The sequence below is a fragment of the Phyllostomus hastatus genome, unplaced genomic scaffold (genome assembly GCF_019186645.2).
Source record: "Phyllostomus hastatus isolate PE091 unplaced genomic scaffold, TTU_PhHast_1.1 phas_contig_209, whole genome shotgun sequence".
Lineage (NCBI taxonomy): Eukaryota > Metazoa > Chordata > Mammalia > Chiroptera > Phyllostomidae > Phyllostomus > Phyllostomus hastatus.
This window is the reverse complement of record NW_025333735.1, coordinates 11,166,102-11,180,938: the sequence shown is the minus strand read 5'-3', so window position 1 is coordinate 11,180,938 and position 14,837 is coordinate 11,166,102. Positions and strand designations below refer to the sequence as shown.

General features: G+C 41.3%; 1 protein-coding gene across 2 annotated transcripts in view; it reads left to right on the top strand.

The window, feature by feature from the left end:
* The first annotated feature begins 5,299 nt into the window (after nt 1–5,299).
* The window catches only part of ST6GALNAC3 (ST6 N-acetylgalactosaminide alpha-2,6-sialyltransferase 3), a 496,586-nt gene continuing 487,048 nt past the window's right edge, over nt 5,300–14,837 (top strand). For both annotated transcript variants that reach the window (XM_045835305.1, XM_045835306.1), the window contains exon 1: nt 5,300–5,415. In XM_045835305.1, coding sequence (XP_045691261.1) covers nt 5,398–5,415 — 18 coding nt within the window. In that variant the 5' untranslated portion in view covers nt 5,300–5,397. The remainder of the gene's footprint in view (nt 5,416–14,837) is intronic.

Here is a 14,837-nt window from a genome sequence, read left to right as displayed (position 1 = left end):
ATGGGCAATAATGGTGGAAAGGCCTATAACCATACCAAGCTCTGGGGAAAAAAAGCCATTGAAGGTTTTGAATACAGGAGGAAGCCAATTCGCAACTGTCTCTTATTCCTGAACATATCACCTGGGCTTGCAAAGGTGTGTTAAGTCAACAAATCAGAAAAATGTTTCAGATTCCAAAGCCCACTGTTTTACCATACATATGTATGCATGGATATATGTGTCTGCTCTTGAAAATATGGGACATGCTTCTGTAGGGGACATGCTTCTTAACTCTCTCAGGTTGTCTATCAATCCTACTTCACACAGGTTTGCTGTGAGCAGTTCTCATAGATTTTCACGGTTTGGTACAAGACAATACTCTGTGTTTTGGGGCTTCTTTTAGAGTGTAGTTAGATGACTCCTCCTTGGATCTTTCTTCTTTGGACTGCATGACGTTGTTCCTCACTTTCCTTCAACAGTACAGATATAGATACAAGGAGTGAGGGTTTGTATTGACAAAGAATTAGCAAAAAGTCCTAGTTCTCTCCAGAGGCTTTGTGAGGAGCAGGTCATTAAAGAAAAAATAGTCCAGGCAAAACAAACTCCAGGAGGAGGCCAGCTGTTAGATGCCCCCCACCTCCTATGGGATGTTTCCGTCAGATCCACCATGGATGCATGGCAAATTTCTACTCTAATATTTTAAGGCAGCATGTTATCAAGCCTCAGAAGTGAAATTTAAGACAAGTGTAGGGTAACACACATGGGGAAAACCTTACAATAAGAAGAAAACAAACTCTAGGAAACGTGGTTAAGAAATATCAGACTCTATTAATAATGGAGTCTTCAATAGCCTTGGAGAAATCCAATACAAACCAAATTCAAACTACATGTCAGCACTTCCAGCCATATTTACTTTCAATCGATTATGTTTTTAAAAATCTTAGGTAGGAATTCTTTAAGAAAACCAAATCCAGTTAAAACCTACATTCTTTTAGGTAATGAAAATTAGGTAAAGAACATAACTTCAGGTTTTTCTCTTTTAATTAAGAACAGATATCTTAGTATTTTTCTTTCCTGGTTCATTTTAAAAAATATTTTTTTGAGAAAAGATGGGAAGTTCCAATAGGAAGGGTAGAGCAGAGATGAAGTTAAGGAAGAATATTAAGAGAGATGAGAAATTATATAATATTTTTAAATGCAATTTTAAATCATGCATAACTTGTCTTGGAGTTCATCCCAGATAAGTATCAGTATAGTCAGGGATAATGATGAATTCTGGATTAGAACTGCAAAGCTTTGGAAAAGGCAGTAAGCTCAAGTCTTGGGAATGCAAATGTATGACATTTTGGAATGATCTACTATCCAAATGGAGGGAAATGAAGCTTAACCCCATATGTCAATGTATTCTCATAAATATCCATCTAAAAGGGCACAGCTGCATGCATACCTGTGCACAGGCGTACTTGTACAGACATGCACATGGACATGGACAGCTAGACACATCCTTTAGGGTATTAAAAAATAGTTCCTAGGTAAAAATTGTAATAGTGCAATGGTTTTTAGGAAAAAAAAATTGCTCCCTAATCTGGCTCAGAATGTAAAAAAAATGACTTCCCTATAACATTGTATAATGGATCTTCTGGTCACAGCCTCTCAGGGAAGCATAATTTATGCAGTGGACGACTAGAAGAGTTTTATGATATCTAGAATCCATTTAAAAACTTTAGATGGGAAAAATTGGGATCCAATTAAAACCTTAATAAAGGACTCTGTGTTGAATATAAATATATTAAATTAATATGTGTACAAGATAAAATTGGAAAAGTTATGGGAATCTGCATTTTAATTTTATTTCTATCAGGAAACTGTATGTTATAAATCTGAGAATTACTTGGTAATGGGGTTGTTTACAATGAAGCAAAACTGAATTTAAATAGGGCATTTTAGCCCACAACTTGTCATAACTCATGAGGTATCAGCATTAAGGCATGCTGAGATCTCATTTGTGAAAGGTCTGTGAATAGAGGGAAGATGGACCATTTGGGGTCCAGAAGAGCCCTAGGGAGGCTCATGTAGTGATAGGACCAGCCCATAAGGATCTCTCCATCCAGGGGAACAAGGGCTGGCAGGCTACTACGTGTCATAGGTGAGATACAGCAGAGACAGTCCTCAGTGGGAGTTCATGGGCAGAAGGTGGTATGGGAGTTTGGTTGCACGGGAGACCTGGCTGGGATGTACAGCATCTTGATTAAAGTTGTACTGAGGTGCTGGGGGTTGATATACAGTGAGTATACCTGTGTACACTCAGGGTGTATTCTTCATGTGTATACATACTTACCCTAGGCTTTTATCCTAGTATATTTCCTAGGGAGGATACATACTTACCCTAGGTTTTATGACTACCAAACATACACAACAGACTAAAACTAAATCAGAATGGTGCCAAATGGTAGAGATTGGGCTCCTAACATACTGGACAGCTGAATGCAGCAGTTAAGATGGCAGACCTAGAAATCAAACTACCCAGGTTCAAACCTCTGTCTGTTTCCCCACTTACTAGCTGATATGCCAACATCCATATAGATGTTATAAGGATCAAATGGCATATTGTATTAAATTGAAAGGTGCCTTAATTTTGTTACTATTATTTTTGGAAACAGGTTTTTGGCTTTAAGTCACTTAACTTGAGACTTGGAAAATTATGCTACATCTTGGGCCAGACTAAGCTATTCCTATAGTTTGGCCAGTTTTAAAACAAAAAAATCCTGGCCATACCCCCACTTCAACCCCACCACGCTCCCACATATCTGGCTGTACCTTCATCCTCTTAGAGGTTCAAAACCTGTTTTTATTTCCATCCAACTGGTTTTTCCTATCTAACTGCTGTCCATCTGAAACAGTGATTATTAATAGTGCTTTGTAAAACTTCTGGTCCAGATTTATTCTGGAATCTCTTGAGTTTCTTTTTAGGTTGTTATAAATGTACCTCTATTTCTATCTATATTTAGGCAAAACCTGTCAATCCCAATAAAAAAATAACATTTTGACAAGTGTGGATGTGGATGGATGGGAGTTTAATTGATACAGCCATCCCCAAGGCTTGAGGGAATTAGTAAAGTCCTCACTACATCCATGTCCATCTTTTTGAGACAGCCAAGGTGAATGGCAATTGTTCTATTCATCCTCTGCCACAAGCGATCTTTCCTCAAAGGTTTTATTCTTTAGATAAATAGCACTAAAGAGTGTTCACCATGCCAGGAATTGAAGTGAGTGGATTTATAAGCATTAGCTCATTTAATTTTCACAGGGATAGATACTAAGCTAAGGATTAAACAGAGGTTAAGAACTTGATCAAGGTCACCCAGCAAGGAAGTGCTAAGCAAGGCTGCTCACCAGAGTTTGCTGGGTTGTCTCCTAGACCTGCAGACTTTCTGGAAAGAGAAATGATATGTTCTGCCCACCCTTGCCTTCCCACCTATTCGGTCCAGTCCCTCTTCGCTTAGACCTTTGCTTCCACTTGGTTGAAGAACTTACCCTGCTATGTCATCATGTATCTCTTATCTTTCCCACTTGACTGAAGCTGAGTCAGTGCTAGAGACCACGAAAATCATTCTCTCATCATTCCTGACTGGTCCCGTAGTATGTCAATAAAGACATTATCCTCCAAGTAGGTGGTAGTTAGGTCAAAAAGATTTATTTTTCTACAAGTAGCTCAATACAGTTTTGTTGAATTAGCAAGTGAATGAAATATTGAGTTTTCCTGGCCCACAAAAGACCCTGAGCTAAAGCAGCAGCTTGAAATAATACAGTCCTGATCAAGGAGTTCTTATTGAAAATTAGGAAGCAGCTCTCTAAGGCAGATGAGGAGGCTGGAGGAAGAAGTGGAGAGCAGGGTGTGTTCCCTCAGGGCGACTGAAAAGAGGAGCTTCCCTTGGGAGCAGGCAGTTCATCCTCAGTTCCAGACCCCTTTTCCTGTGATTCCTCCTCTCTCATGACTCTGAATGTTCTCATCAGTAAAACACCAAATCCTTGAGGCCTGGTTTCTGCGTTGTGTCTGTGAGCCAATTTCATGATGTCACTGTAACTAGCAGCTCATAGTGCTTTCCCTGACTCCATGTAGGTAAACTAGACAGTGTTTCTTAGCAAGTGGAACCCCTTGTGAGTAAATATTTTGGGCCTGGTTTCAAGATTTCTCTGACAGACCAAGTGGTAAAAATCTGTGTACATACAAAGAATGTTCTCTCCCTTCTTCTGCTGTGTGTGACGTTACTTTCCTTATAAAATTAACTCTGATTCTTTTAGCATGTTCTTACCTGGGAACTGGGCTTTCCTTGTCGATTTTCACTCAAAGAGGGCCTGCTGAGGAGGGGTGGACAGGACCCAAAACATTTCTTCTTCCAGTCACCTGCCTGTTAAGTACAGCTGCTGTATTCCTATCTGTTTTAACATAAGTTCAGGTTGTTTTGTGAAAACTGGCCTCTCTGGATTTCTAAGCCTGTTTAGATGTAGTCTTGTTACTGAAGTTGCAACAAAGCTCGTTCAAATTCTAAACTTATAGCAAGGAAGAGCAATGTCCTGTCTGTGCATGTGCACACACACACTGTATATACACATATAATCAATGTATACATGAAAATGTATGTTCATATACATATAATTCTATTTACTGTGTATTTGTTTACACACATTTTCATAAACACATGTTAAAGCATGAAAGAAATGCATTTTATATATACACATATATGTATATGTGCATGTGTGCACATAAAATACTCAGTGTAAGGTTTATGGCATCTTTGGTTAAATTAATAGGTAATTTGTGCTACTATTAATGGCAAATTATTAATTTTTAACAAGCCTACCACAGAATTTTTAAGCAGAGTGAGGCCTTTATCCTTCATCAGCGCAGGAAGCATTCATTTGCTACTTTTGAAGAATCCTTTGATGGTGCCTGTGGAGGGGTGTTTCCAAACCATTTAACTTTTTAAGAAGTGTAAAACGGGCGCAAGGAGTTTTCCCGACCTGTTAGAGGAGGCGGAATCAAGAAGAAAACACCACGCTCTTTCCCCAGGCTGCTGCTGACTTTGTATACGTTGAAAATCATAACATTCACAGAAATAAAAGAGAAAAGAATAAAGTAGTAAGAACCTACAAGCAGCCCTTGGCGCCCTGGACGGCACGTGACTCAGAGGCGAGGCCTCGCAGGCCGCCAGCCAGTGGACTGGACCGAGGGGCGGGCCCGAGGCCCGGGAGGCGGGGCCTGTGCCCGCGCAGCTCGCACCGCGGTCCCCTTATTTGGATCTGCGGGAATGTGGGCTGAAGCGCTCCTGTCGCGGTACCAGCGTCCAGCCTGTCCCCGGGACTGCCCCTGACTCAGGCGCACCCACTGCTCGTTGGCAGGAGGGTCGGCGGAGCGTCATGGCCTGCATCCTAAAGGTAACGATTCGGGTCTGTGGCTACGACGCGTGGTTGGCCAACCTCCTGCTGCTAAGAGGCACCGAGTCAGCCGTGGTCCCACTGCATCCTCATCTCAGTTGTCTTTTCCTGGCACTGATCTTCTTTTTGTTCCTTTGGCAAATGCATATGGGGGAGATTCTGAAGCATGCAGCTTGCACAGCCTCTTTTCCCACCATTCCTGTCTGCTCGCGCCTGCATTGAGGGAGCTGCAGACTGTTGGCTCCAGGGGAAAGCAGGGCTGTGTGCCGAATAATGGGGATGGCAGGGAGCGGAGGGGTGCTCCCGCGTGTCCTGTGGTTCTGTCGCCTGAGGCCTTCCAGGGGCCACGGAGAGAGGAGGAGTGGCTGTGTATGGGTTATTGGTGGTGAGGGGTATAGCACTTTAAACGGGGTTTAGAGGAAGCAGAGGGGTGTTCTACTGAGCATTTGATCATTTGAAGACAGAAACTTCTGAGTTTACAGGTAGTCAGTACCTTAGGAATGAGTTTTCTATGAAATCTGTTAGCTCCATGTGCCATTAGCTGCACTTTGGAAAAGTTCACAGGTGGGTGTATTTATTAGTAGAGAATTTCAGACCTTCCTTTTGCTCATAAATCTGCACAAACAAAATGATTTTACTCCCTATTAGGGTCTGCTCAGCCACCCCTTTGTTGAGCTTTCTTTCTCCAGGTCTGGGTTCTTAGCCTGGACTGAGCATCTTTTTGGGGTTCATAGTCTTGTGGCATCAGGTGGGAGGATTCAGTGTGAGTGCCTCACTTGAGAACTTTACATCCCACAGGAAGAGAAGGACTTTACATCCCACAGGAAGAGGGTTTGTTTGTTTTTTGCACTACTTTTCTCTTCATGCCTAATCTGACTCCTGAGTGCATAAATCAAAAACATTCACAGCATGAAGGTTTCTTGGGCCTTGAATGGAGAATGCAAAGGCCTGTTTGTTCCAAGCTTGGGGAAACTGTGTGCAACAGAGGAAAACAGCAGAAAACAATTTATGTTTTTATTGAGTTATTGTGAAATAGTCTTTGTTTTTCTGTAGGGTGAAGGCATCTATTGCTGCTCTAGTTATCTCTTCCAACATGCCTTTGACACAACTAAGAGACTAACCTAGTAGAGTTTGTTTCCATTTATTGAGGTAAAGGTGATCAGATATATCCTGTGACTTTTATGAACTTCCTGTTTGGTTTTGAAACATTTTCTGGTAAACAACAAATAGTCGCGAGATCAAGAGGAAATAATACATCGGTATTACAATACGGGGTTTTTACCTTGAAGACCACAAAGACTGAACTATAAATATGAATCATCTCTACTATTTATTGTTTTATTAGCTGAAAGGGAAGTTGAGGAGCATGACATTTATCATTCAGGCTGTCTCCTTACCTTTTGGGTTCTCCCCTGCCTTATCTTGTACATATTCCAAACAGTTTTAGGACACATCCCAAGCTACACATGAATCTGATCCAACCTTTCTAGCACCGCACAGTGACCTCAGAATTTGGGGGCATATCTGAGTCCTCCTAATTTTTCCTCCACTGAACCTAATCTGGGATGCCTACAGGTAACCTGCAAAGAGCAAAGGCTTTGGACACAGAAAGACCTTGATCTTAATGCAGGCTCTGCCAGTTGCTACCTGTGTGACCTTGGACAAGTTTCTTAAATGTCTTTGAGTCTCACTTACCTCAATGTAAGATCAAAGTAATAGCACCAACTCCACAGGGTTGCTGTGGGGATGCAATAAGATAACATATGAAAAATACTTTGTGGCACAGGCATTTAATATGTGCCATTTTCTCAGACATAATAACCACAGTTTAATTAATCTTTATACTCAGCCCATGTCATATAACTCTTTTAGTTTTACATCAAACTCTACATGGTGAGTATCATTGTTTAAAACTGCATTTTGCAAATGAGGAAGCTGAAGTTTCTGAGTTTAAGAGTTTGCAGAGTTAAGGATAGAGTGAGCCTGGAGTCAGACCCGTATTTGCCAGCATTCCTTCTGCTTTAATGCTGTTCCCTGTTTTCCTAGGTGATGACTTTCCAAGTTGTCCTAATACCATTCAGAGCCCTTACCACCCTCGAGGAACAAAGTACCTTTGCGCAGCGATGGTCTAGATCAGCAGTTTTCAGACTTTTTCATCTCATGGCACACAGTAACTAATTACTAAAATTCTGCATCACACCGAAGGTATATATTTTGCTCATGTGACAAAAAAAAAGAGGTATAATTTGGATTCATTCACACCAGATGGCTATTGTGTTGGCTGTTGTCAGTTTTTTATTTGACAATCTAAGGGAAAAGAGTTCAATGCCATGACTAAATAGTCAAGTATTGCATGTTTTAAAAATTCTTGCAGCACACCAGTTGAAATTGCTGGTCTACATCATCTTCGGTGGGTCTTTTCCTACTATTGTCTTTGAAAGGCCATATTTGATGGAGTGGAGAGTTTGGAGATGGGAATTAAGTATAGCTTGTTCTCCTGTGTGTGATTTTACATTGTCACTGCAACTGGAAACCTCAATTTGCTCAAGTTGTAGAATGCAGATAATTATCATAGCTGCCTGACAGGCTTTTGTGAGGGTGAAATAATGGGCTTTTTCTTTTTTTAACAAAAAATTTCCCCCATGTGCCAGCGTTTGACTTGGTGTTGGCATTACAAGATGTGTAAGCCATTGACTCCCTTCTCAAGTGGCTTATGGTGTAGTAAGGGGAATGGAAAAGTAAATGAATATTTATGTTACATAGTGAAGAATAACATAGCGGAAGGCATAATAGAAGCACAGAGGGAGAGAACCATGAATGCTCCCAGTGGGTTATCAGGACAGGCTTCTCACTTAAGATATTGGATCTGGGTTTTGAAGACCAAATAGTATTTACTGTGATGGAGCTTGGCTTTTAGAAAGATAGCTTTTGAAGCAGTGTCACTTTTATTCTGTGAACAAAACCGAATCTTCTTCTCCATAGATTTTGGAGGTAGATCTTATTATCCATTTTTACATATGAGAAAACCGAGGTACAGAGAGATTGATTAAAGTCACATTATTGCACACAATAGTGACCCTAATAGTGGGGACCTCTGACCAGCCGAGAGGAGAAGCCCATGCCGTGGCAGGTCGGTGGTGATCTTTGGGGGGCACTGAGGATTATTCCCTGAAGGTATTGTGCACGGCCAGGGCCTGTTCTGCCCATGCACAGAGCTGGCTCTCATAACAGAGTGGTGATTACCTCAACAATCGTTTAATTGTGGAATTCATATTCATGCCTCTTTGCATGGACTTTGAAGTCAGAAACCTGTGGATTTTAGTTATAGCTCCACCACTTACTAATTGTAGAACCACAGATAAGTTTCTTGATTTCACTACTTGGGTTTCTGAAGTAGTGGTGATCATGTGTCTCTCAGTGGATTATTCTGGGGGTCAGGTGATGATATCTGCATGTTAGTAAGGACAGGCTAATAGTGCAGTAAGAACCTCTTAGTAGGCTCCCAGCGTGTATAAGGGGCAACCGATGGATGCTTCTCTCTCACATTGATGTTTCTCTCCCTCTCTTCCCCTCTCTGTAAAAAATAAATAAAATCTTAAAAAAAAGTCTTAGTAGGTTCATTTCTTGCCATGTGCCTGGTTAGGCAGCTCTCCTGGGTAACTGCCATTGAACAATCAGGTCAAGGACCAGTGTCTGTCCATGGGGTGTTTTAAAAGTCTTTGAAATGTGATAGACAATGGAAATATTTAATTTGTATTTATTTGATTGCTAGTGAAGTAAAACTTTTAAATTTATATTAGCCATTTGCTTTTCTTTTGTAACTTACAGATAATTTAAAATGTTATATACTAAAACCCATCCATATTTCCTTCTATGATTTCTACCTTGATCAGCAGGTACTTTTTGAGCGTAGTATCTTGGAAACCTTCAGTATTTTGCAAATATTTGGTGAATTGTATTTAGGCTTTTTTCCCCCTATTCAACACTGAAGTGGACACTGAGTGGACATATGGATAAAGGACACTTGTGAGTCACTTCTGCCTTGGAGAAGGTTACGGTTTTCCAGGTTGATAAGACTTACGAACATGAAGCAGTTAGACAATAACACAACTGCTGCGTGACTAAGTTACTGTCGTCTTCTCTACCTGACACCTGTCCCTGTGTAACATTTATCTTGACTGATGGAAAACTAGATGAATGTTTATATCAAGTTATGAACTTAGCATCTTCTCATTTATTCTTCCTTCTCCGACTCAGACCTGATCCTTCATCATATCACATGAACTCTATCTCAGGAAAATCTCTCAAATTTTGCCCATTACTTCCCAACTTTACTCCCTCCACCTTGTCCAGAGCCTAGTATTTCGTTTCTCGAATAGTCTCCTTTCCTTCCTGCCTTCCTTGCAATCTTGCCCATCTTTCGCATCACTCTCAGAGTATTGCACTAAAGTACAGCATTGACCAAACCATTTCTAGGCTTAAATGCTTGTCTTTGCTCCCCAGCTACTGTGGGATAAACCAAACTAGTTAGCTTGGCATTCAAGTTCCTTCAGAATCTGGCCCTGTCCAATAACTGGCCTCCCCACCTACTACATTCCCATAGTCCAGACGCTTATCTAAACTTTCCCCAAATTTGTACATGTAGCATCTCCTTTTATGGCCCTGTGTCTTTGTAGCCTAAGGATTGAGATCCTGGTCTCTCATGTCAGAACACACTGTTCCAGTAGTGAGATCTCTAAGCCTCAGTTTCCACATCTGTGAAATGGAAGTAAAAATAATGCCTACTTCTTAAGAGAAGTTATGAGAAATAAATGAGCTAATTTCAATAGAACAGAACCTGTCATATAATAAGTCCTTGATAATATTTAGCTATGAGTTGTTATTGTACATGCAGTTTTCTCTGCAGGGAAATTCCCTACTATTTTTCCTTTACTGACAGAAATTCTACTCATCTTTCAACTCTTATTGCAGTATCACATCTGCATTCAAGCCTTCTCCTTCAGAAGGCTTCCTCTGTACTCCTGTGGTCCTGTTCGTTATCTCTGCAGCAGCAGGTATTACCCTGTACTGTCACCTAGCTAGTTACATGCCAGCCCTTTTGTGTGATTATAACTCAGAACAGGTAGGGGCCTCCAGTAGGTCAATGATCAGCTAGTGTTCACGAAGTGTCAGTAAATGAATACTGTTCTTGTCCTAAGTAAGTAACACATTCAATGAGAAGGCAAATCATTAAACTAGTGGTTTCAAATACACAAAATATTTTGAAAGGTATACCTAGTGGTGTGGGAGTATATGAGTGGGGGTGTAGGTGGTTACCCAATTGAACCTTGAGGCAGAAAAAGCCTTGTCTTATGCAGCTTGGTATTGATAAGAACTAGCATGGCTCTCGGTAAAGTGTTCCCTAAGTGTTTGTAGAATGTATACATGATGTTATTAAAATTTTTTTGAGATGCCTATGATGGACATGGGCCTAATCTGTCCTCCTTTTTAAACAGCTGGATTCTTCATGAATACAGCATGGATTTTTCACTCTTAATAAATAGTAAGTCTATTAGTGTTTATCAATCAGTTTGCTCCTTAAGATCCTGAAGTTTGTTTCTTGTAGATCTGTTACTCCTTCTCAAATAAAATCTGGGGCCAATTTTAAATCCAGGGGGAGGAGGAAGAGAGAACTGGACTGAAAGGAAGGAAGAAGGGAAGTATGGGAGTGGCTTACCTTTTAGTTGTGATCATTTTAGTTTCCCAAGTGAAAGGAAACAAAAAAGCAAAAGCAGAAAATAAAACAAAACAAAAAAACAACACCCACAACCCACAGTTTATGGTTCTCAAACTATGAGGTCTCAAAGCATTTGAAAATAATATGGGCTTCACTGAGACTCAAAAGCCACAGAGACTTCACAGGTACACAAGTTATAAACCTGAAACACTAAAGTAACCCCAGCAAGTAGAATAGACAAAGCACTTTGTCTAATAAGTATCCTGTGACATTTCTTTCTGCTGGCCAAGAGATGCTGAAGTCTCAGTAGCTGCCGGGACTAATTTTTAGTTGTATGATGACAGAGCAGATGCTTTTGCAACTTCCATTAGCACAGCTTGGGGAATGGGTTGCTTGTGTAAAAGCAATGCTCTTTGGGTGAATTGATAACCATAGCAATGATGGTAGTTATGTATTGAATACCTGGAGTGTTCAGGCTAGGTCCTGTGCTAAGAGCTTTACATGCATCATCTCATGTAAACTTTTATTACAAATGAAGATACTGAGGTTCCAAGAAGGAGAGTTACTCGTCCCAGGTTGTGTGGTTCACAAGTGGTGAAGTGGGGGTTACCCCAGCTCTGTGTGGTTATGTGCTGTGTCCTTTACCTCCAGTGCCGTAATTGTAGGGGCTTTGAGTTTATTTCACCATCTACCCTGGCAGTACTCAGTCTAGACAGCTTCCTGATACCCGCCTGGTGGGAATCACTTTTAGCTGTGTTGTATTTATTTGTTCCTTTCTCAGTTTCCTTTGTGACAGAGGAACTAGAGGAAATAGAGGGGCCGCAGCGACTGGGGAGATACAGTTTTCATTCTGCCTCTAACACTGAATAGCTCTTTGACCCTGGGTAAGTCACATGACTCCCTCCCCCAGCCCCTCTTTCCTGAAAAACTCACGTGAGTTTTGGGGGAGTGAAGGAGAGGGTGGTATAGACTTGGATTTGCCCTTATGTGTAGGGCCCCTTCAAGGCTCTGGACAGAGGCCCTGGCATTTTGTATTTATCATTTTATATTCAGTTTCTTCATGAGACCCACAATATATGCTTCAGGCTCCACAACGTGGGTCCTCCCTGGGTCAGTGTTGGAGTCCAGAAGAGATAATGCTCATTAATGCACTTCGTAAAGCAGAATGCACTGTGCCCATATGGCAAAATATCATTAGTAGTATGAATAATTAGGCAGCAGCTTAAATCCGGGAAATGTATCTTGGGGGCTGGTGGGAGAAAGAAGGGTTTAGATTTGGGGAGAGCTGAGGGAGCCTGTACTGCCTTTCAGTGGATGACAGGGAAGTTCTGAAAGCTCCTCCCCAGGAGGAAAATGTCTGTCTGTCTGTCTGTCTGTGAGAATTTTACACATACTCGTGCCTGAAAGCTGGGAGTGGGATGAGTTGATTTCTGTTTCCTGGCTTCAGGGAAAAGGGGAAGACTGCATTTTTCTCATTGGAGAGGGTAGATTTACAAGTGCTACCTGGATCCCATTACAGAAAGCGCAGTTAGCTCCTGGTTATTAGCAGACTCGTTATTCAGTTTATGGATTATCCAGATCCTGGCTGTTCCTGGCCATTCTGATGTACACCAGGTATGCATTTTACTGCCAATTATCACCTCTACCAGAGCTGGAAAAGGGAGAGGAGCTAACCCCCAAATTGGTTAATTCCTTTCTTCGTTCGCAGCTTTGTCAAAGTTTGTTAGCAGGAAGGTAGTTCTAGGAAATGCCTCATATGAGGTGAAGGGTTTATCTGTGCTTTCATGAGTCTCTGTTTCTCACCTCAAGAACTGAGAGTAGGCTCCGGTTCTGATTTTTCACTAAGTCAGAGAGACCTTGGCCTAGGGTATCCAGAGACTTCAGTCAACAGCAGTGCGGGGTAAGTAACATTCTCAGAGAGCCCCTTTGCCCCAATCTTGGAATCTCCTGGCCTGACTCTCATTCCTGAGATGTGAGGTGTGGGGGCTTACAACATCTGGTACTTGGGACATTTGGGGAAAGCTAACTCCTAAAGAGATTGCTCAGGGGGCAGGAAAAGAGACAGTTTTGTACTTGAGTCATTCTAGTGTTTGTGTAAAAGAATATGTGTCTCTTCATATGCATCATGAATATAAATATATAAATAGAAATATACATCTACATATATTCAATCCTGTCTTTAATATTTTCTCAGATTTGAAAACTTTTGCACGTAAAATTCTTTTCTGGAAGGGACTTCTCAAATTTCAAAGGCTGTTTTGTTTCTTGGTGAATTTATTAGCTGTGCATTACAAGACACAAAGGAGAAACTTCTTTGGTCAGTTATGAAAAACTATTTGCATCTTCCTCTGAGAAGATCGTGATCTTAAGGGAATTGGAAGTAAAATGTGTACGTTCTGTGTTGGGAATGAGTCATGATGCAGGATTAAAATGTGCACATGGAGCTCATCTTAGATATTTGGACTGAAGTGAGCAAGTGACTGTGCCGGAACCATTTCCCCCCTCAGGACAAGTGGTGTGCACACCTGCAGAGAGTAGGGCTCCTGTTCCTGGTGTCGCTGTTTGGTGTTCTTGGCCCCAACAATGCACTGATTTCTAAGGAAGGAGAAGGAGAGGTCTTAATTTGTGAAGGGCTTGCTTATCAATCAGGGAAAAGGGTAACCTGAAAGAAGTGCTGTTCTGCAGGGCGTGGGCAGCAAGAGCACGGCAGGGTGCAAAGGTCAGGCTGGACTGAATCTGAGTCTAATTCTAGCTTTGTGATGAATATGAATAATGATAATAATACCTTTATTTAATGCTCTGTAGCAGTGCTCTCTAGTAGAACTATAATGAGGGCCACTTATGCATTTTTAAATTTTCTAAGAGCCACAATTAAAAAAAAAAACAGGCAGAATTTAAATAATATATTTTATTTAATCCAGTACATCCCAAACATTTTCATTTCAACATCTCCATATAAAAGTGATTAATGGGGTATTTATATTTTTCATAAGTCTTTAAAACCCATTGTATATTTTGCCACGAGAGCATATCTCAATTTGGATGCTAAATTTTCACCAGAAACACTTGATCTATCGTTGGAGTTTATAAAATTTACAGTCAGAACAATAGGTCACGTTTCCAAGTTGTTCTGTGGATGCTTAGAAGTTTTCCATGAGTTGAATCAAGTATCGGTTTTTAAATGTAAGTAAAGTTAAATAAAATGAAACACAAATGTGACTCCTCAGTCATACCAGCCAAGTTTCAAGTGCTCACCAGCCACGTGTGAGTAGTAGCTGCTGCACTGGACACCGAAAGCTTGTTCGTCCAGGTATTCATCCTCCTCATCAGAAGGGTTTGATAAACTTGGGGCAATGAGAGCATGTAAGGGGGCAGGGGGGGAAGCCTTGTCCACTGGTTAGGGGGTGGAAGGGGAGGACACCTCTGTTGGTCAGATTCTCGGCAGCCAAAGAAAAGCAGAGGATGACCAACTAATGAGTGCTGTATCCAGGGACATATGGAGCCTTTGATGAGCCCTTGAAATTTCATTGGAAAGTGGAGTCCCAGGCTTTTTCATATCCTGAGCCCAGTTGGCCCCCCAGATGTTGAGCAGCTGTGAATTTTCCCAAGGGAGCGCTGCTTTGGTCTCAGTGTGGTAGTGTGAACTCCCGGAGGCTTTGAGGTCAGAGACAAACCTGATACACTTTTATTTGAGTCATTCCTTTGC